Source organism: Chelonia mydas, chromosome 9 (genome assembly GCF_015237465.2).
Source record: "Chelonia mydas isolate rCheMyd1 chromosome 9, rCheMyd1.pri.v2, whole genome shotgun sequence".
NCBI lineage: Eukaryota > Metazoa > Chordata > Testudines > Cheloniidae > Chelonia > Chelonia mydas.
The window spans coordinates 238,021-261,929 of NC_057855.1; the positions used below are offsets into that span (position 1 = coordinate 238,021).

The 23,909-nt window shown below is 39.3% G+C and overlaps 1 protein-coding gene across 35 annotated transcripts in view; it reads right to left on the reverse strand.

Moving 5' to 3' along the window:
* The window catches only part of DLG1 (discs large MAGUK scaffold protein 1), a 428,647-nt gene that overhangs the window by 61,295 nt on the left and 343,443 nt on the right, over nucleotides 1-23,909 (reverse strand). For 34 of the 35 annotated variants that reach the window (XM_043523144.1, XM_037909596.2, XM_037909589.2 and 31 more), the window contains 2 exons: nucleotides 19,912-20,026; nucleotides 5,807-5,983 (listed from right to left, as the gene is read on the reverse strand). In XM_043523144.1, the coding sequence (XP_043379079.1) occupies nucleotides 5,807-5,983; nucleotides 19,912-20,026 (292 nt within the window). Of the gene's footprint in view, nucleotides 1-5,806; nucleotides 5,984-19,911; nucleotides 20,027-21,108; nucleotides 21,133-23,909 lie in introns of those variants that run through there. The other variant, XM_043523151.1, reaches the window with a different exon arrangement.

The window sequence follows — 23,909 nt, forward strand, 5'->3', positions numbered from 1 at the left end:
AAAAAACCAGATTTTTTTTTTAAATCGGATTTGTTTAATAAAATGCTTTTTGAGGAAAAAAACCTATCTAAAGATAGTTTTAATTAAGATACATTATTGCTCAAAGATATCTCATCATGGAACAGGGATTATAAATTCTAATTCTATAGTATGAGACACTATATTCATGTAATGTTTAAGAAAAGTTTTGTAAGCGAGTTCCAATAGTTCATGGATTAGGGACCCAATTTTATGGGGTTCTAGGGGCTTCTGTATAGATTATTTAGGTTAATCTACCCAATAGGACTCAGTGCTCAGTCTAGAAGATACCATCAGAGATGCTTAGTTTTGCAGTTCTCAAACTGTGGATTTGTGTCTCCAGAGATAACATGCTCGTTAACAGCAAAAATGTTTTAAAATAAATAATATATAGAGGTGAGAAATAACAGACCTCAACCCTATTGTCCCTCTGCAAATTTGTGTACAAAGAGTCAATCCCTCACCTCTCTCTAAAAGTGACAAGTTTCAAAAAGTTCAATGAAGATTGTTGGGGGCGGAATAGATCTGGACAAGGAGAAGAAGCCTGGAGATAAATGTGAGAAGAGAGGGACAGGCAGTAGAAACAAAAGTGAAACTGTTTGAGCAGCATATTCTAGAAGTCTTGAAGTCTTTCTGAGTGTAGCTAGCCTTCATTGATTTGAAATCTACCATACCATTCTCTCACTAGAAGGGAAAATCTATAATAGCAGCAGGCTGTTAAAGAGACCCAGTTTGGGAATATTTTAATGAAGTTCCTCTATCTGTGGGTAAGACAGGCATGTGTGCAAAATGCAAACAGTGCAACAAAGAAATGCAAGGCCCAGTTGCCCGAATGAAACAACATCATGAGACGTGTTCCTTCTCAGGAGGAAGCTGCGTTGAAGATGATGAAAGGAGCATGTCTGAACATGCAGGATCTTCAGGTTGGTAAACTTTTTTATTTCATAGATCTTTCTTAAGGACTGTCTGTCTTCCTTCTGGACTATTCTTGAATTCTCATGTTTGAGCAAAAAAAATGTAGTTGTTACTCTATGGTACTGTCATTTTAGATGCAGTTGTGATAAAAAATAAATAGCTGAAATAGGCAGAACTTCCTTTTACAGTTTCACCTTTAAAGTAGTACTGAGTATCAGTGAATGCAATGAGTAATACTAAATGAGCAGTATGGTAATAATAATTAAATAACTGCATTGACTTATTTTGTTTAGGAGACTCCATCCTCAATCCCTTCAGGATTCCAAAGACCATCCACCTTCAAGATCACCATCATTTTCTATAGTTTCAGAGTTATCTGCCAATGATAGTTTTTCAGTCACACCATATATGTCATGTAGCCACAGTGTATCACCTAGCAAAAAGAAAAAAAATCTCCATCATCCAGAAACAACCATAGATAAGTTTGTGATAAGAACTAGCAGATTACAAAAAGAGAGGTAATTGATGAAAAAATTGCCCGGTTTGTTTATGCAACAAACTCTCCTTTCCATATGATTGAGAACCCACACTTCATTAACATGGTTCAGTCATTAAGACCAGGATACAGTCCACATGTTGCAGGCAAATTGCTGGACAAAGTGTATGAAAGAGAAATTGAGCAGTGTGCAAAAGGTCTAGAGGGTGAAATTGTTAACCTGAGTCTCAATGGGTGGAGCAATGTCCACAATGATCCTGTTGTATGTGCTTGTGTGACCACAGAAGAAGGGAATGTCTTCCTTACAGAAACAATTGATACACCAAGAAATGCTCACACAGCAAAATACTTCTAAAGAAGTTGCAGTAAAAGCTATAACAAACTGTGGAAAAAAAATTCAAATGTCTAGTACGCAGCTTGGTCACAGACAATGCCGCAAATGTATCCTAGATGAGAAGAATTTTTTTTAGAAGAGAGTCCCAAGCTAACAACATACGGTTGCAGTGCTCATTTGATGCACCTCCTAGCCAAAGACTTCAGTGTTCCAGAAATAAAAAGACTAATGTTGTTGAAATTGCAAAAATACTTCCATAACAACCACTTTGCAGCAGCTGCTCTGAAAAAAGTGGGAGGAACCAAGCTAATGCTCCCACAAGACGTGCGATGGAACTCAGTAGTGGACTGTTCTGAAAACTGTATCAAGAACTGGCCTAATCTGATGATAGTTTGTGAACAAAATCGTGAAAAAATAGATGGCACTGTCACAGCCAAAGTTCTCAACATTGGGCTTAAGAGAAACGTTGAACACATGCCGAGTACCCTGAAGCCTATTTCTGTAGCCTTGAACAAATGCAGGGAAATAGCTGTTTTATTGCTGATGCCGTTGAAATTTGGAAGGAACCGAGTGAGATCTTAAAAAGAGAAATCTGCAATGACAGAATTAAACTACAAGCATTAAAAAAACGAATGGGACAAGCACTATCTCCAGCTCATTTTCTTGCAAATATTCTCAATACTTGGTACCAGGGTCAAACTTTAAATGCTGAAGAAGAGGAGTTGGCTATGACATGGACATCCAGCAATCAGCCCTCCATAATGCCAACTATAATAAACTTCAGAGCTAAGGGTGAACCATTCAAGAAATATATGTTTGCTGATGATGTTTTAAAGACAGTCACATCAGTGAACTGGTGAAAACTTAAGTACTTGGATTCAGAGACCGTTGAAGTGATAATCTCACTTTGAACAGCAGTAGCTTCTTCTGCCGGTGTAGAAAGAATATTTTCTTCCTTTGGACTAATTCATTCCAAATTGAGAAATCGTTTGGGACCTGAAAAAGCAGGAAAGCTTGTTTTTCTTTTCCAGATTATGAACAAACAGGAAAATGAAGATGAAGGCGACTGAGTTAACTGCAGAAGTCAGTATTTTAAATTTCTCATGTTGACCTGGCTGACATAGTAGATTTAATTTTTTTTTTAATATTTAACTATTTTAATTAAAAACAATTTGAACAAAAACAAACCTGATTTTAAAGAACTGGAATGTTTAACTAAATTCAAAAATTCATACACTTGTTTCGTTAAAATATTATGTGTTTACTGTTGAAGAAAAAAAAATCCAGAATACATAACGTTGTTGTTTTAGTTAAATAAAACAATTTAAATGTCTGTCTGGTGATGTTCTCCTCCTAAAAAAGCATGGCAAGAAAATCCTCCAAACATTAATGATTAACCTGTTGAATTGGAGATAGTTCACCTCCCAATGACTTCATAAATATCTGCTTCAATTACCTTTGGTAAATGAAATAACCAATCATTCATTTTGTGATATAGCTGTAAAACTAATCTGAAAAGTTTTCAAAATAAATCACTTTAAAAATGTATTGTGTGTACCTTCTAAAAATGAAACCTACATCTATCCCTGAGTTGTGAAGAATATGTATTAAAGTTATAACAACCAACAAGAATGCGCTTTTATGTACAAATGCATGATTAAATCGTGTCTTCCTGACTAGCGATTTAAATCAAATCCACACTGCCTGTAGCTGTTCAAATTATTAGCAAACGGGGTAGCAAGGGTAGGATGGAGCAGGAAGAGGCCTGCTTCTGCCCCATACTGCATTTTACAGGCCTCCTACGGTGCCTGCTGGCCAATCCCACTCTTTGCCATTGCTTGTCTTCCATCAAGGAAAAGTTGCCAGTGGTTGACAGGTATAGTGATTCCAAATGGGATGTGGCTTATTTTCCCTGCCCCACAATTTGGGCTGGCTTCTTTTTTCTTTCTTTTCTTTCAGTAAGACCATGTAAGATCACACTTCCATAACAGACTGATAAATTTGTTATAAATCTCTGTGAAACAGAATAAAGACCCAATCTTACAATGGAACCAACATGAATTCAACAGCAGGACTAAGGCGCAAATTTCTAATACAGTAAAAATGACAGTTCATACACAGAAGTTATATATTGTAATAGGTAGATACCAAGATCAGGAATGACAAATGACTGGACTGTGAAACACCTACACAGCAATATAGGTTTTGCCATACTGGATCAGAACCATGGTTCATCTGTCCACTATCCTGCCTCTAACAGTACCCAGCACCAGAGGGGTGCAAGAAACCTTACTTTACGCAAATGTGAGATAATCTGAAGTCTGTATTAGATCTTCTAATCCCGTTAGTTAAATATTGTCTTAAACCCTGAAGGCTGAGATTTAACACCTCTTCCAAAATCTACATTAGCATTGATAACAACAACTTTGGATATTCTTTTTAGTCATACAAATGTCAAATGTATTTTGCACCTGTATTTTGGTGTGGAAGGCCATTATTTACAGATTATAATTCTTTAATTACAAATGTGTGCTACAGGATGTTTTCTTACAGTGTGAATTAAATAAACCAGTTGTTTTAAAATAGAAAACTTGAAAATCAATGTCATCTGCAACCACAATACCCTGCACTTGAGTCATCAGCAAGCTCTGCTCTGTGGACCCTGACATCCCCACTTCAGGTCTCTAGCATTTGAGCTACAGGAGTAATTGCTAGTCTGTATTTAGTTCAGCCATCAGAGGAGAGAAGGCGTGATACACAGCTTCCAGCTGGGTAACACAACTGCTTGGGAGACAGTATAGCATACTAAAGAACCCTGGTTTCTAGCCTTAGCTCTGGGAGAAGATAGTAGGTTAGTGGTCAGAAATAGGATGATCTGAAAAGGAGTTTGGCCTAAGAGAGAAGATTTGAGTCTACCATATTAGAAGCCTCTCATGGAATCCTGGCCATATGGGGGCCAATGGGAATGTTGTCACGGATTTCAATATGGACAGGATTTCCACCCTTGGCTTCTAATCTTGACTGTGCGTACAGCAACTCTATGTAACCTCTCTCAATGGGATGACACAATGGCTTTCTAGGATTTGGGTTAAGGATCTTGGAAATAATAAGACCGATGAGGTGCATGGGGAAAAAAACACTGTCAGAGATTTTGAACTCATGGGCGCCTGTTTCCCAGCTCAATGAACTTTTCTCCAGACATCTCTTTCCCTCTCGAAGTGGATACGTTACATCATCACTGCTAAATTTAGCAGGTGCAGCTTGATTTCTTTTCAGTTATTGAGAAAAAGTTAAAACTCATGTCACAGATAAACACCTTCAATATAAATTATATTGTATTATTCAGCACACAAGGCGCAACATGTTGAGCGATGCATAGATATCAGAGTGATAGATTTCTTGCAAAGGATATCTTCTCCTCCTCCCCAACCCCTCCAAAAACAAATCCTGTGAAAAACTCTGAAAAAGGGTCAATTTAGAATTACTATTTTTTCTGTATCATCCCATTTTCATCAAACCACAATGAAAAATTAAAATAGTACACAAAGTTTACTATGTTTCATTTTTTGTCATTTTATTGAAATTTTCACAAAATAAAGTTTTAAAGCTCCTGTTAAATTGAAAACTTCTGACTCGACTAACTCTGGAGTCATGACCAACAACTCCATAAGAAACAGTATTACTTTCTACTTCTTAATTTGTAGATGTCAAAGCAGTTAAGGGAAATGAAACATGATTAAACCCACTTTTAACAGAGGCACAAGAGGTTAAGTGACATTCACAAAGTGAGAGTTGGGAATGGAACCCAGGTCTCCTGTCTTCAGCCATGTGCTCTAACCCGGAGGCTGCAAATGCCTCTTACTAATATGTAATAATCTAGTGTAGTGCTGACTGGCATACTCTTCCAGTTTCTCACAAAAACACTTTGGAGGAGCAGATGAGGGATAATTAAATTGAGAAGACACATTACTTAATTTGTGCATGAATAGAACCACTATTTCAATGGCAAAGATTTCAGACTAAACAAATACCATGAAATATACCTCCGTTTGCTCGGAATCACTCCAGTTTCATCACTTTCTCCATCTGGTGTCACCTGCCGTGCCTGCCACCACTCATCATCAGAGGCATTGATGACATGGAGGATGTCGCCAAATCTGAAGTTCAGTCCCTGACTGGGAAGGCCACTGTCTTTAGTCTTGTCGTAGTCAAAGAGAGCTCTAAATTCAGAAAAAAATCATTAAGTATAGAGGACTGGCAGGAACAAAACAGATGAGCCTGAAGAAACCTATATTTTCCAATAAACAAATCACTCAGAAGAATCCATTTTAAATTACTTTTTTGGTTTTGAGTATCTTTAAAACATAGGACTACTGAATTATTGTCATTTTTTACTGAATGCAGAACGCTTGGTTGGCCCTATACTGAGTCATAGTAGTTGCTCTCAAAGAAGTCAATTAAGATAGATATGGAAAGAACAGCTTAATCACAAGTCTCATTATGGTTGGTGTTTTATTTAAAGCCACAACCCTGGAGTCAAGTGAGTAAGTGAAAAACTTAGCTTTCATTAAAAAGAAAAGTAATTTCCTAGAACTTGTGACTGTGGAGGAAAAGGTTGAAAATATGACCTGAGTACAACCTAAAGGCTCAAACACCAAAAACCAAATTAGAATACCACAATATTTGTCTTAAATCTCATTATTTTTAAAGCTAATCTCTCAATTTTCTGAAGCCTGACTCATGATTTTTGAATGCATGGGGTTGGCAATTTTGGCTCATGGTCTATTTGGGGGAGTCTTATTACCTCGCTGGTGGCACTTCTAGCCTTAAAATGCATGAATTTATATGAAGGGATTATGATCAACCAGTCTAAGTTCCTTCATTACACTAGGCAAAAAATCTCACTCAGTGATTTTTAAAGTAAGCTCATAACTTTTTTTTTGAGCTATAGCATATCTTTTAATAAAATATCCAATCCTGATTTAAAGACTTCAAGTGATGGAGAATCCATAACATCCCTACGTAAGTGTGACCCAGGGATTTCCAGGTGATAACAGGCAAAGGCTCAGGGGTGCATAGGGTTTTGCATAGATCACTAGGGTCTGATATCCTCATAGCAGTTCACAAAAGGGTGGCATATGAGATCTCTACCAAGAGCCAGTAGCCCACAGGTTGTCATAATTATTGCAAGATGTTTCTACGGGAAATAGTTTAAGAAAGATGTAAAATATTAGGTTCCAACCCTGTTGAGGTAAAGCTTGTCACCTGAGTCAAGGCAAGCCTCATGGCTAACTCAGTCAGTGTACTGAAACATCGACATCCATGGAGACAGGCTATGTTTACTAACTGGATGGTTTACAAAGACAAAGGAACCCCAAGGTAAGTCTTGGAAGAGGGGATCTCCTGGGTTAAGAGACAATAGCCTGTAACTGCATAAAAAAAGTGGACAGGGGACAAGATTTTATCCTTCACCCAGGAGGCAAGCTAACAGTGTGGCTGTCCCATGAATAAAAGGGTCAGAGACAGCCTTTTATTTTATAGATAACCATTTGTTTCCAATACCTCTACCTGCAATTACTTGAATCTCTATGCTTCGTTAAATAAACCTGTATTAAGCAAACCACAGTGCTCTGTGTTAAGCAGAGCAGTTATCTGAGGTGGAACAGGTAAGCTGGGGTATACTGTCTCTTTGGAAGCAGCAAATCTGAGAGTGTCCAGTGGATCAGGGACTGGACACTCCAGGTTGATGCTCAGACAGCTCGGGGGTTGGAGTGTGCCTGCTGCTAACTTGTAGCGAGACAGCAGGGCCTGTGTCGCCTAAAGGGGAACGCTCATGTTGCCAGTCGCTGGTGCAGATGGAGAGCTGAACCCTAGCAGGCACAGAGAAGGCTTCCTCACACTAAGGGCAGATGCTAATAGGGTGCTTCATAATCCTGGGTACCCCTTGGGAAGCATCCCTGTAAGTTGATGAGAAGGTTCATTATATCTTATTTCTAGTCTGAATTTTTCAGCTTCAGCTTCCAACCACTGGATCACATAATGCCTTTTTCTGCTACATCAAAGGGGTCATAGTTACCACACTGCATGTTCAATTGGTTATCTGCTGTGACCCAAGTCCTTTTCACAGTCACTGTTTACAAGGGTGCATTCCCATAAGTGTGATCTACATTCTTTGCTCCTGGACTTACATTTGGCTTTGTTAAAATGCATGTTGTTCAAATAAGCCCCTTACTAATTGATTCAGGTTGGTCTGTATAATGACTTGGCCCCCATCAATATTTACCTCTCTACCCATGTTTGTATTATCTACAGATTTTACCAGCACTGATTTTATATTTTCTTCCAGATCACTGATAAAAATATTAAATATCATTGGGGCAAGAACAAATACCTCTAGGACCCCACAACAAACATCATCACTGGATGACTGATCTCATAAAGTAATTATAAATGGAGAGTAATCAGTTAACAAATTTAAAATCTATTTAATATAATACAAAATCATTGTAGTGCATGCTCATTGTTTTATACATTTTTAAAATATATATATATATATGTCAAATGCCTTACAGAAGTATAAGTATATTATGTCCCCAAAGAGCGTGCTTTCCATAAACCCATGTTGATTGCCACTGGTATTCATCAATGTGGTATTAATATTACTATCTTTTAATTCTGTACTGACAGCATGCCGTACCAGTCTTTCCATGATTTTGCCCAGGACCGAAGGCAGGCTAACCAGACTAAAAGTTTCTTGGATCATCCCACTTTCCCTGTTAAATATTGGCACAACACTGGCTTTTATTCAATCCTCCAGAACTTTGTGATTATTCCAAGATTTGTTAAAAAAAATCAACCTTAATTGTTCAGAGAGCTCCTCAGCCAATTTTCTTAATAATTATCAGCGTAAGTTATCTAGTCTTATGGATTTAAAAATGTCTAACTGTAACAGTTACTTTATTGTTATTTATTGTTTGTATTACCATAGTGCATAAGAGCCCAATCATGGACCAGGACACCCCTGTGCCATTTACTGTACAAATACAGAATAAAAAAGACAATCCCCTGCCTCAAAGAGCTTACAATCTAAGTTTAATATCGTCCTTAATGACTGACAGAACAGAAAGCATTTCCTTATCACAAAAAGATATGAACACATCCTCCTTCTTCTGAGCTCAGAAAAGAAATATTTGTTGAATAATTCTGCATTTTTTGCATCAGGATTGAGTCTAGTATCAGATTTATACCACTGCTAGGATTTTGTTTGTTCCCAATCTATGTAAATAATTCCTTCTTATTCTCGTTAATCCTACTGGCCACTGATTTTTCACTGATATCTTCAGCTTCCCTTATTAACTGTAAGCATTTCTAACTGCTGATTTGTACTCACTGCTATCAGCATCCTCATTTTCCCATGTGTTATATATATAATTTTTTAAAATTTATTGTTGCTGCCCTGACATCCCATCTCAATCAGGATTTATTTTTTAACCACAGGACTTAAGAACTGTGGGGCTTTTGGATATTTAATTAAACATTTTTAATTTCTAATTATCATTCACATTTTTATGTTTAAGTATTTCCTCTCATTGAATTTTGCTCATAATTGATTTCACCTGTGGAAATTTGGACTTAAGCACCAAATGTAGATATTACTGGTCAGGACTACATTCTGTTTGCTTGCAGAAAATGAAATTAGATTGCGATCACTTGCACCTAGGAACCATCGATTTTTCATTTAGAGATCAATTTATCTTTATCCAACAGAATAACCATGTTGACTGTACACATAATTCTTTATTGAAAAAGATATATAACTCAGTGCTATCAGCTATAAAGAAAAATGTGCACATATTGTTATGGTTTATATATTTGTAAATATTTACTGTGCTATTATATTTCATGTCCATGTTTCTAACATTTAATATTAAACTGAGGCTTTAAGCTTCAAATGAGTTTTCAGCCTTAATGTTTTCTTGAAATGCAGGCAGTTTTAGAACAAGATCTTTCACTTATATATCCAAAGCTACACTGAGGAATTAAACTCAAGACATCTCAAATTAAAGCAAATTCTTTTGCCAAAAGACGCTATAAATATTTGCAACAGTTGAACAAGTCAGATTCTTAATTCTGAAATAGCTCAGTGACTGCACAAATAACTTTTGAAAATAATAGATTATGTAATTCTAAACCTACACATTCATTCCTCAAACTCTACTTTGCATAACTTTGTTGTTAGAGAAGAACACTGCACACATGTTGATCTTTTACTGTTTCACTGCCTTAAAATTAAATTTCCCCTATTCCATTATGACAGATTTATTTTACTTGTATTTTGACATGACTATTTTAATGCATGATGAAAAACTACTTAGTGTGTAAAAGTTCCTGTTAGTGTTAGCCATAATTTCTACCAGCATTTCTTTTAACTTCTAAGCTTTAGCTTTATTGCACAATTATGCTCTCTACCAGCCCTGAGCTGGGCATTACTCCATATGGTCACTTCCCAAGAAGATAACAGGATTAAAGAGGAGTAAAATGTCAAGAGACAGTAAACAATCAAACAGGGACAGATAAAGTCAGCCAACCAGTAAATAAGAACAAAGAGAAAGCTTCTTTCTACCCATTCTTTGCATGTGAGAACATACATCAAACTTTCCTCAAAATCCCTATAAAAGAACTGGCTTTTGCAGAAAGTTTGGGCTATTTCAGTCTAAGGACTAAGAGTCTCTTTACAAAAGCAAGCATAATTTATCCAAATTTTTAGTAAAGTTTTCAATTGTAAAGTGTATATTGGAAAGCTGCAAGTGGATGGTGTCGATTTTCTTAAATACCCATTTCATCTACCTAGTTCCATTCCTTTTCAGTGTTGCAGGTTTCCTCTCCTTAAGGATTGCTTCTTTTAGACTATATTTGCTGACCGGAACAATCAGTGGGAGCCTATTTTCTGAGTCCTGCATTAGCTGGGAGAAAGTGACTATGTGCCTTCTCTCATTAAATAAGAATCCAACTTATCCTTAGGGACTACATGGTTAGACCCAGCTATGTGGGGGCATGCAACTATACCTGGGAAGGAATTGTAGGGCCCTTCCATGCATACCTCCCCACCTGTTAGTGCCAGGATTCCTTCCTCACCGGATTTAGCTAGTATTTCTCATTACTATTTCAAAGTTGCAACCTTTCCTACCACTCTGAAATGTAACTATTGTCTGCTCTCATTCAAGTATGCTTCAGACCAGTGGTTTTCAAACTTTTTCCATTTGCGAACCCCTAAAAATTTTTGAATGCAGTTGCAGACCCCTTTGGAAGTCTTAGACATAGTCTGTGGACCCAGGGGTTCGTGACCCACAGGCTGAAAACCACTGCTGTAGATAAACCTGCATTTTTTAATGATGATCAGGCTTTCCTTTTCCAAAGGCTGATGGATAGGTAATATAATGCAAGCTAATGTGACTGTGGTAAAAAGTTGGGTACTTCTTTGGGAAGAGGCGGTTACTCACTCTGCGCAGTAACTGACGTTCTTCAAGATGAATCATAGAATATCAGGGTTGGAAGGGACCTCAGGAGGTCATCTGCTCAAAGCAGGACCAATCCCCAACTAAATCATCCCAGCCAGGGCTTTGTCATCCCTGACCTTAAAAACCTCTAAGGAAGCAGATTCCACCACCTCCCCAGGTAACCCATTCCAGTGCTTCACCACCCTCCTAGTGAAAAAGTTTTTCCTAATATCCAACCTAAACCTCTCCCACTGCAACTTGAGACCATTACTCCTCCTTCTGTCATCTGCTACCACTGAGAACAGTCTAGATCCATCCTCTTTGGAACCCCCTTTCAGGTAGTTGAAAGCAGCTATCAAATCCCCACTCATTCTCTTCCACAGACTAAAGAATCCCAGTTCCCTCAGCCTCTCCTCATAAGTCATGTGTTCCAGCCCCCTAATTATTTTTGTTGCCCTTCGCTGGACGTTTTCCAATTTTTCCACATCCTTCTTGTAGTGTGGGGCCCAAAACTGGACACAGTACTCCAGATGAGGCCTCACCAATGCCGAATAGAGGGGAATGATCACGTCCCTCGATCTGCTGGCAATGCTCCTACTTATATAGCCCAAAATGCTGTTAGCCTTCTTGGCAACAAAGGCATACTGTTGATGAGTGTCCCTGTGGGTGCACCACTTCAGGTCAAGGTGCATCCCAGTGCCTTCGATTGGAGATTTCTACAGCAGTACCCCTACAGGCCGTGCACGCGTTGTGCTTGCCTCACAAGCTGTCAGTGTTTGAATAGCGCATGCATGGCCCGGGTTCCTCAGTTCCTTCTCTACAACGGAGTGCGTTCCAGATTCCGAAGTAGAGGGGAGGAGAGCAGGTAGTGGAGCATCTACAGGGACACTCATCTCGAAGAACTTCAGTTACTGCATAGGGTGAGTAACCTCCTCTTCTTCTTCGAGAGATGTACCTGTGGGTGCTCCACTTCAGGTGACTGAAAAGCAGTATCTCTTATGATGGTTGGGACTTCAGATCAGATAAGAAGGCTGATGACAAGACAGCTCTACCCATCTTGGTGTCGGATGCTGCAGTGTGCATGACAGCATAATGACTGGCGAAGGTAAGTTTCGATGCCCAGGTAGCTGCCTTGCATATGTCAGAAGTGTGACCGTATCATAGAAGAACATGGTATATGGAGGTTCCGCCATGAGTGCTCCCATTTCTCCTACTCATCTGGCAGACGTGATTGCTATCAGGAATCTTCATGGATAGGTGGAGAAGGGAGCAGGTAGCCATTGGCTCAAAGGGTTTATCCATCAGGGCTTTGAGGACTAGGTGGAGGTCCCAGGGCACAGCCGGTGGATTTACATCTGGATATAATGTTTGGATACCCTTCAAGAACCTTTTGGTTACTGGATGGGCAAAGACCATTGTCAAAAGACCATTGTCAAAAGACCATTGCCAAAGACTGTTGTCAATCTTATGCTGAAATGTGGTGATTGCTGCGAGATGGACCTTGAGGGAACTCGCAGAGAGACCTGATGTTTTAAGGTCTAGCAGGTAATCCAGTATCAGTGGGAGTGGGGCAGAAACTGGTGAGGTCTGTTTGGCCATACACCAAGATGTGAACCTCTTCCATTTATGTAGGTAAGTAGTGCGCATGGTGTGTGTTCTGCTGTGTAGTAGGACTGACCGCACTTGTTCAGAACATGCTAACTCCTCATTAGAGAACCACTGATTAGCCAGGCACTCAGGTGGTGTCGCTGAACGTTGGGGTGAAATAGCTGGCCCCTGTGTTGTGATAGGAGGTTGCTGGGGGGGGGGGGAGGGGAATCAGTGGCTTGACCAACATCCGCATGAGGAAGGGATACCATGGTTGTCTGGGCCACGATGGGGCTATCAGAATGACGTTGGATCTGTCTGTTCTTTTCTTCTGTATTACTCTGTTCAACAGAGATATTGGTGGAAACACATACATGAGAGTGTCGGTCCATGGGAGCATGAAGGCGTCTCCTCAAGAGTATTTCCCCAGGCTGGTTCTGGAGCAGAATGTTGGGCATTTTTTGTTTATTTTTTTGTTTATTGCCATGGCAAATAGATCTAGTTGGGGATAACCCCAGGTCTAGAAAATGGTGGATAGAATGGCGTCGTTGAGTTCCCACTCGTGCTGTATGGGGCGGGTTCGACTGAGTTCATCTGCAGTGGTGTTCTGAGAACTGGGCAGGTATGAGGCGGAGATATGGGTATTGTGTTGAAGGCACCAATTCCATAGTTTTACTGCCTCTTTGCAGAGGGAGTGGGACCAGGCTCCCTCCTGTCTGTTCACATAAAACGTGCATGCGATGTTGTCTGTCATGATCCGAATTCTGCAGTTTTGGATAATGGGAAGAAAATGGAGGCAGGCATTGCATATGGCTCTGAGCTCTAGTAGATTTACATGAAGTTTGGTTTCCGTAGAGGACCAGAGGCCCTGAGTAGTGAGGTGCCCCATGTGCACTCCCCATCCTGTGAGGGATGCATCTGTAGTGATGGTCAGTGAAGTGGGTTCTTGTCAGAATAGAATCCTGGCACAGATGTTGATAGGAGAGGTTCACCAGAGGAGTGAGTCCTTGACTTTTGGAGGCATAGTTAGCAATTTGTTTAATATGTGGATATTTGGTTTGTATACCGTAGCTAGCCACCCCTGAAGGCATCGCATACACAGGCAGGCATTTGGGACCATGAATGTGGAAGCAGCCATGTGCCCTAACAGCTGCAGGGAATCTCAGACTGTAACCCACAGGCAGGCACGTATCTGGGTAATTAGGGTACCCATTGTGTGGAATCTGTCCTAGGGAAGAGAGGAAAGACCCGCGGTGAAATCGAGGTGTGCCCCAATGAAGTCGATTTGTTGGGTAGGTCGTAAGGTAGTTTTGTTTCTGTTTATTTGCAGACCCAGGGTGTGGAAGCAGTGCACAGTTGCAGAAGTTGCTCGGATTGCCTCCAAGCGAGTGGGGGACTTGAGACAATAGTCCAGATAAGGAAAAATGAGGACCCTTTTCTTTCGGAGATGTGCTATTACGACTGCTAGCACTTTTGAGAAGACACGTGGGGCAGTGGAAAGGCCAAAGGGGAGGACCCTGTATTAATAGTGTTCCATTCCCATGGCAAATCTGAGAAAACGTCGATGGGAAGAGTGGATAGTGACAGGGAAATATTGTCACACCCCAATGGCCCCCTCCCTCAGGGAGTCTCCGGGGAAGATCAGCATTGTATGTGGCTAACACTGTTGCAAGCATCTCAAAGCATTTTGGGGAGGGTCACAGGTGTGTGAGTGGAGAGTGGAAGTTTCCTTTGCAGAATACGAGAGGCCAGGGGGGAGAAAGAAGAAGAGCAGAGAATGGGTTAACTCAACACTTCAGCTAGCTCCGTGTGAAGATAAGATGCTGGCCCCAGCCCAAGGTCATGGGCTTGATGAGAAATCAGCAGCTGCCCAGCCGGGAGAAGAGGAGAACCAAGTTGAGCAGAGCTCCAGAGATAGCAGCGAGAACAGTGAGAGCAAATGAGATGGCAATAGCAAAGGACAATAGAAGGGAAAACAAAGTCTCCGGAGCCAGGATGTTTTGGGAAACCGAGGAGGCCACAGCAAGCCATTTGGACTGGCACAAAAGGCACCAGAAGCAGAGGTCCCTGAGTGGAATGCCCCCCTCCCCCACCCCAAGGAGCTCAGGACTTAAAACCCTCCTGAGAGCTGGAGCAATTCAGAGATCAACAGCGGATCCTCCGACGACCTGGGCCCAGGACACCACTCCCGTCCACCTTTCCCCCACTCTTCTTCTGACGTTACACCCAGGCCTGGCCAGTCTTGAATAATGTGTGTGTGAGTATGAAAGTGGGTTAGGGCTTGGGGCACTAACACTTTTTTCCCCCCTGACTGACGTGGGAGCGTTCCCGGCATGCTCTGCTGTTATTTTATTATTTTATCAATAAAGCTTTAAAACTTAAGACACATGATGTGTTCCGTACCTCCTCCCCAAATGATCCTGTGGCATCAGCCTGATCATCTGACGTCCCAGGCAGATTGGTAACGAAAATCTGTCACAATATAAGTCTTGGAGGTCGAGGGTTGAAAACCAATCTCCCTGCTCCAGTATCGGAATTATCGTTGATAGAGTAACTATCCGGAATTTCTGTTTCTTGGCTAACTTGTTTAGACGTTGAAGGTTGAGGATAGGGCGCCATCCACCGTTTTTCTTTTCTGTCAAGAAGTACTGCGAGTAAAACCCTTTCCCTCTGTTTTGGGCTGGTACCCGCTCTATCACTCCTAGTTGTATGAGGTTGTACCTCTTGACTGAGCAACTGTTCATGAGAGGGGTCCCTGAAGAGGGACGGGGTAGGAGGGTGGGTGGGGCGTACGGAGAGCAAGGGGATGGCATAACCTGATCTGATAATTTCCAGGACCCATCTTTCCATAGTGATGGCTTCCCACTTGGCAAGGAACGGGTGCAGACGGTGTTCAAAGAAATGGATGGTTCAAATCAACACTGAAAAGGGTGGGAGGTTTTCTATACCCTCGACCAAGACTTCAAATTTGTTTGTTTGAGGTAGGAGGGTGGGTCGCCGCTGTTTGTGGAGGGTGATGTTGTTGGGTTCTGGGTCTAGGGCATTGTTGTTGCTGCGTATCATATTGTCTGAAATGTTGATTTTGCACAATAGCGTGGTAGAGTGGCTGTTGGTATGGCTGATATCTGTACTGCCTCTTTTTTGTGGCAGGTGGCTGGATGCCCAAATATCTGAGTGTAGCATGTGATTATTTCATGGAATGGAGGACCTCATTGGTCATAGAGGTGAAGAGCTTGTCCCCATCGAAGGGAAGATCTTCGACAGTGCTCTGTATCTCCTTGGAAAAGGAGGAAGAAGTACGTCATGTGGCATGCCTCATGGTTATGGCCATGGATCTGGTGGCTGCATCCGCAGCATCGAGGGTGGCCTGAAGTGCTGTGCGGGAGATCAATTGGCCCTCGGACACCACCGCTTTGAATTGTTGTTGTTTTGTCTTCTGACACATTATCAATAAATTGCATTACTTTAGAATAATTTTAGTGGTCATATTTTGCAAAGAGTGACGTGTAATTCGCTACTCGAATTTGCAAAGTGGAAGATGAATACAGTGGAGAACACTTCAATCTCTTTGGTCACTCGATTACAGACCTAAAAGTCACAATATTACAACAAAAAAACAAAGGAAATGATTAGGGGGCTGGGGCACATGACTTACAAGGAAAGGCTAAGGGAACTGGGGTAATTTAGTCAGCAGAAAAGAAGAGTGAGGGGGGATTTGATAGCAGCCTTCAACTACCTGAAGCGGGGTTCCAAAGAGGATGGACAACAAAAAAACTTCAAAAACAGACTCCAACAAGAGACTGCTGAATTGGAATTAATTTCCAAACTGGACACCATTAACTTAGGCTTGAATAAAGACTGGGAGTGGATGTGTCATTACACAAAGTAAAACTATTTCCCCATGTTTATTTTCCCCCCCTACTGTTCTTGTCAACTGCTGGAAATGGCCCACCTTGATTATCATTACAAAAGGTTTTTTTTCTCTCCTGCTGGTAATAGCTCACCTTACCTGATCACTCTTGTTACAGTGTGTATGGTAACACCCACTGTTTCATGTTCTCTGCGTATATAAAATCCCCCTACTGTATTTTCCACTGAATGCATCCGATGAAGTGAGCTGTAGCTCACGAAAGCTTATGCTCAAATAAATTGGTTAGTCTCTAAGGTGCCACAAGTACTCCTTTTCTTTTTGCGAATACAGACTAACATGGCTCCTACTCTGAAATATTTCGTAGTTGTATTAGTACAGATTCTAGTGTGGATGCAGTTATACTGGTATAAAGGTGATCCTTGGATGTATAAACAGGGGAATCTGAAGTAGAAGTAGGGAGAGGTTATATTACCTCTGTATTTGGCATTGGTGTGACTGCTACTGGAATACTGTATTCAGTTCCAGTGTCCACAATTCAGAATTGATGTTGATAAATTGGAGAGCCATGAGAATGATTAAAGTATTGGAAAACATGCCTTGCTGTGAAAGACGAGAGGATCTCAATCTGTTTAGTTTAATGAAGAGAAGGTTGAGGGGTGACTTGATCAGACTTGAACAGATGTATAAGTATCTACATGGGGAAAAGAAATTTTATAATGAGGGGTTCTTCAGTCTATCTGACAAAGGTATAATAAGATCCAATGTCTGGAAGTTGAACCTAGACAAATTCAGACTAGAAATAACTTGCAGATTTTTGAGAGAGGATAAATTAACTATTTTCAAAACTGGATGTTTTTCAAAATACATCCTTTAGTTCAAACAGTAATTAACTTAGGAAACTCCTATATGGCCTGTGCTATGCAGGTCAGACTATATGATCGTAGCGGTCCCCATTGGCCATAATATCTAGCAACCTATAAATAGAGAGGGGTTTTGAAGACATGGGGAACAAACAGTGTGGCTCTGCTGCAAGACAGTGGGAAAGGAAAGAAGGGTGGTAGGAGTCCTTGCAGAAGGTCCTCATTTCCTGGGTACCACGGAGATGCACTCTGCAAAGACTTCATCAGCAGCACTGCTGAAGCAGAGATATGAGATCTGGAAGGGTTGATAGACCCAAAACTGCATGGAGTCATCAGAGATTTTTCCCCCATCAAAGAGTAACAGAGCATAAATGGCACTATTGCTGTGAACGGGCTCTCATGCTGCTCCAAAGCCTGAGAAAGAGGATTTATTTTCTCAAACATGGTGGAAGTAAAAGACATCTTGGAATTTTCAGTTACATATTTCTTTATTATTCTGAACTTATAAATCCAAGTCAATTGTCAAAACAATTGGTGGTAGTGAATTTGGACTTGTGTAAGATTTTCTTTAATTAAGGTACCTTTTCTGAGACAATTTAGGGACACAGCTGTTCTGAAATCAAAGATTTAGAAAACCTCATTCTTCATCCCAAACCCTACCTTGTCTGTTAACTCACCTCTGCTTACTAGTCTTAGTACTTTGTGTAGCTCCATCCAATTTTACATTTAAAGCCTGAATTTTATAAACAAATTTAACATACCCTCTAAAACAGTGGCTCTCAGCCTTTCCAGATTACTGTACCCCTTTCAGGAGTCTGTTTTGTCTTGTGCACCCCCCAAGTTTTACCTCAGTTAAAAAGTATTTGCTTACAAAATCAGACATAAAATACAAAAGTGTCACAGCACACTACTACAGAAAAATTGCTTACTTCCTCATTTTTACCATACAACTATAAAATAAATGAATTGGAATATAAATATTGTACTTACATTTCAGTGTATAGTATACAGAACAGCATAAACAAATCATTGTATGAATTTTTGGTTTGTACAGACTTTGCTAGTGCTTTTTATGTAGCCTCTTGTAAAACTAGGAAACTATCTAGATGAGCTGATGTACCCTCTGGAAGACCGCTGCGTACCCCCAGGAGTGCACGTACGCCTGGTTAAGAACCACTGCTCTAAAAGAACTATTTTCTCAAAAAAGTCTGATTGGATAAAGAGAGAACAATTTAGTGAAGAATTGGGAAGGATGAACTAGACAGAAGGAACGGCTGGGCAGTGGGTAGATACAATACCAGAAAACAAAAAAGCAGCAGTTAGAATAACACTAATGTTTTGTCAGTTAGTCTTAATTATCTAACGTTGCAGTAGTTCAGCCTTGCAAAAGAGTCATGAAATTTTGCTCGTACAAACACAAAATGTACTTGCCTCTCCTTCATAACCGTTACTGATAATAATGAAAAACTGGCTATCTTTTATTCACCTGTTTAAAGTAAAATTACCCTGGGCAAGCAGAAATTTGCTGTCCTAGTCTAATATTGATATATCACCCTTTACAAAACGAACAGGTCAAATAAAGTCTGATTTGTTTTTAGCACACGCTTTTGTAACCAAAGTCTATAATTTGAATGTCACTGTGTATGGTAAGCTGCTATGACAGTTCACAGTTGCATATTAAGAATCTGCATTTCAGCAAAAAACCCACACATTTCCTAATAATTTGAAACTCTTTTCATGGTTCTATTTTCTTTTTGCATTTTTTGTGCTTCCTGTTCCATGCGTACAAATTTACTGAAGATATTAGTGCTTGTAAAATAGCTTACTACCTTCAGTGCATTGGCTTCTTCTCCTGATTGCTATGGAAATGATTATGATACAACCAACTGTGAAACCACTAATGGAGAATTAAGATTTCTAAATATAAACTTAAGATATAATTGAATCAGGCTCAAGGAACTATGTTACACGAAAACTGACTCTGAATGAGTTTGTATTCACATAACATCATAAGGAAAACAATATTTCCAAAATATTCTCAGTATGTAAGGTAAATAGTGAAATTATACACTCCCCCCCGCAATAGGCAGCTGAGAAGGTGAAGACTACCATAGTTTTGCAAAGTACAACAAATTTGCTTGATACATATGGTTACTTTTTTTTTGCAGGTATATTTCATTTTCTGCAAATCAATTCTCACTGAAGCCCTTGTACATCTGCATTTTGTGCAATTTAATGAATAAATGGAACACTTGAATGCACACTTGAATTCAGAAACAAAAGTATTTAAGCTTAAAGGCATGTGTGTGAAATTTGGGGAGGAAAATGCTTACCTGACATATAGGGACCTCTTCTGGCTGGTCCGCAGAGATCCTGATCCTGAGCTAATGCTACTGTTCATCATCTGCTCCCGTAAGTCATGTATTTTAGCTTCAAAACGACTGTATTCTGTAACGTGGGGAAAAAAATCAAAGAACCATTTATTTCCCCAAATATCAGCAATTACGTTATTTGGTAAGATGTTGAGAGCTTAATAAAACAAAGATTTATTATTATCAAATTTTAAAATATAAGTAAACCTCTTTAAATAAAATAACTAAAATGCTATTTTAACTACTAGTAGTTTTGTGCTATGAAAATTATATGTTACACACATTTGCATTAATAGGCGTTCTTTGAAATATAAAAAGAAATAATGAAAAATTCTTTCAATAAGAAAAATATTTATGCTTTTCTAACTAATTGTGATTTCATCAATTTAACAGAATTTGGATTCCAGAATTTGGATTCTAGAATTCAGAAAAAAAACCAAATACATCTAAATATTCAGCTTACATACAGATTACATGGGTGGTTTCAATGCATAGTAATTCACTATAATGTATGTGGAATTTTGCTGTAAAGACAACTGTTTTTATTTAAAACAAAATAAAACAATTAACCATGTTAAATACAAAAATCACTTTTTGCATTAACAAAAAAAGTTTAATTAATCCACATAAACTTTACCCCATAACCAAAAGAAAACCTCACATTATATTATTATTGTGTTTAAAAGACTATTGAACAAAAGATTATCTTTTAAACCTAATAAAAGGTCTGTCTTAGTAACATGAAGTCACTTCTTAAATAAATGGTAGTTTTTAAATGAAAATAGCATTGGATAGGCATTATGTGGAGTTATTGTGTTCCAAATCATATAACGCATTCAGCAGTAGAAGTGAGCAATATATAAAACAAATTTCCTAAAGTGATGTTCAAGAGGGAAAATAATAATGTAAAAGACAAGAAAAAAAAACTATCTAGGAATTTTGCTACAAATTCTTGATCCACTTGTAATTCTTATTAGAAACAGACTCCATTTACATAATTATGCACAATGCTAATCCTACTATAAACGGATTGTGTTCTTAAGCAGCACTGTGTGTTAATATAACTGTGCTAAATGCATTTGATTTTACCTACAAATAGAGACAGTAAAATAATAGGATCCTCTTCACTATCAACATCTTCTGAAGTGCTGTACTTACATGTTATCAGCATAAAATGTCCAGTCATAACAAGGCAATTTTTCTTTCAGTTGACTAGTTTGGACTTCAGTATCTGCAGATCACTTCTAAAACCTTTCTGATAAAAAGAAACGTTCCACAGCAACACTGTCCACCTTGCCTAAAACACCACGTGACTTAAGATTAAGGCAAGTCTACAGTGGGAGAGCTATGATATGCTGGCATAGTCACTGAGCTGAATTTTTTTTTTTACTTCTCTCCTCCCTCATCACAATGGAAATCAAATTTGCCCTGGGAAATATAAGAATAATAAAGAGCTCTTCCTCAATGTCGAAATCATAAGCTTTTCTTTTTTTCCCCTATAACACAATGTTTCTTCAACAATCACATTAAACACTATGTTAGTGATCTCATTAAAATTTTTCATAACATTCATCTTTACAAAAATACAGTCATGAATAACCAAGATATTTAGTGTAACTATAGACAGGAGAAAAATCATTTCAAAATCTATGAACAGGCAGCATGGAATATTTTACAAGAGAAAATTCAATGATCTAGGCTTTTTCTATAGCATATTGACCTTGTTAGCCAAAGTAGGAAATAGCTTTCTATTAGTCTAATCAACCAATATGCTAACCATAATGATATCAGAAATACAAGGTGGGTGAGGTAATATCTTATTGAACCAACTTCTGTTACACCTCACCCACCTTGTCTCTCTCTAGTATCCTGGAATCAACATGGCTACAACAACACTGCATACAACAATAATGATACCAGACAAATGGTTTCCTAAACTATTCTGATGATCTTTAGAAGTAGTCAGTAGTTTTTTTTAAATGGTATGGATGATGTACAGATTTGAATAGTTCTCCAACCCTAATTCAGATGCAGAAGTAGTTCTGCAATAAAATGAACAAAATCCTATAAACAGCAGTTATTCCTGTAATTGTTCAAAGCTGTCCATGTTCAAAGTAATACAGTTCAAAATACTGGGGAGGGGGAATTAAACATTACGGAAGCAGCATTGTGTAGTGGAAAGACCATTGGACTGCAATTTAGGACGGCTGGGTTCTATTCCCAGTTAGTTACTAATGTACTGTGAGATCCTGTGCAAATCTCTTCCTTCAATGTACCTTCCCCCCCCCCACACACACTGTGTGTCCTGTCTATTTAGAATGAAAGCTCTTTGGGACGGTCTCCTATATGCACAATGGGGTCTCAATCTAATTAGAGCCTTTAGGCATAATTAATAAAAATTATTAATAATAATTCAATAAAATTATAGTCTCTTTTTATAATAGGAGAAAGATACATAACCATAACAAACTAAAATTCATTTGGTGTTAAATCACCATCTTGAGCATGAGAAGTCATAGACACAAAACATCTTTACAATTAATCGGTTTAAGTGTCTTGCATAGTTTTCTTCTATCAATATCAACACTGCTTATAATAAATTCTCCTTATTGATTTTGCAGCATATAGTCTTGTAACTTTAGTTGGTGTTGGTCCTGCTTTGAGCAGAGGATTGGACTAGATGACCTCCTGAGGTCTCTTGCAACCCTAATATTCTATGAATTTATAAACAGTTTTTCACTTGAGTTTGTCTTTGCTAAATTGGATTTGTTTTGTAGTTTATAAGAGAAAGAACTGTCAAAGAGAAATCAGTGAGTTTTTGAGAGCAAGGATAGTCCTGGGATTAGGGAATTAGTCTAGGGCTTGTGAGACATGGGTTTAACTTCCTGTCCTACCACAGACTTCCTGTATGACCTTGGGCAAGTCATGTAGTCATCCTGTGCCTCAGTATCCCATCTGTAAAATGGGAATAATTCTATTCTACATAGGCTTTTATAATGCTCTTATGACTATGAATCCACAAAAATCCATAAGAGAAGTGTACTCTACTATCAAGTCAGATAATGAAACCCCTGCCACATCAATAATGCAGTAGGAGGAATGAAAATAATTTGATTTAGCTAAATGACTTCCAAAAATACACTGACACAGCCACAGAAAACAGAACAAACAGAATTAGAAATATACATGACATCTGATATACATTTACTGTTGTATGATAAGTAGGGCTGTCAATTAATCACAGTTCATGCCTGTTAATTGCATACCTTTGGGTGGGTAGGGAGGCATCAGCTGCGCGGGGCCCTGACAGTGTACCATCAGGTGCAGTACCACCCAAGCCAGCCCCAGAGGGCAGGAAGAGGAGAGAAGAGAGCATGTGGCTTCCATCCCTGCTCCAGCGAAGAGGTAAGGATCCTGCCCCTACTGCATCCCATTGCCCCAGGCTGGCCTCTCGCTCTGGGGACTGACCCCTCCCCCCCACCCCATTGCCCCCAGCCGACCCCTTGCTCCACAAAAAAACTGCAATAAAAACTGAAATTAATTTTTTACTCTCACGATTAATCATGATTAATTTTTTTAACCGCTTGACAGCCCTAATAATAAGTGACCATATTTTTATATGAATATGTAAAAAACCATGCAAAACAGACAGGTACGGACATATTTTCCTTTTGATACCTAAGTTTAATGCTTATTTGTTTTAGACACTCACTTTCATCACATAATTACAGGCCCTAATAATGCATGTACGCAAGGGGGGGTGGGTGAATTAAGGTTACAGATATTAAGAGAGAGTCCACTTCTAGTTGGCTATTATCTTGTGAGGTAATCTGTCAAATCAGTGTTTACTCTTGGCAGGTGAAGGGCCAGGGGACTTTTCCTGTGACGATGGCACCATTTCCACAATTTGATTGCTCCCTGACTGGGGAGATGAGCAGGCACTCCTCTTAACTGTTAAT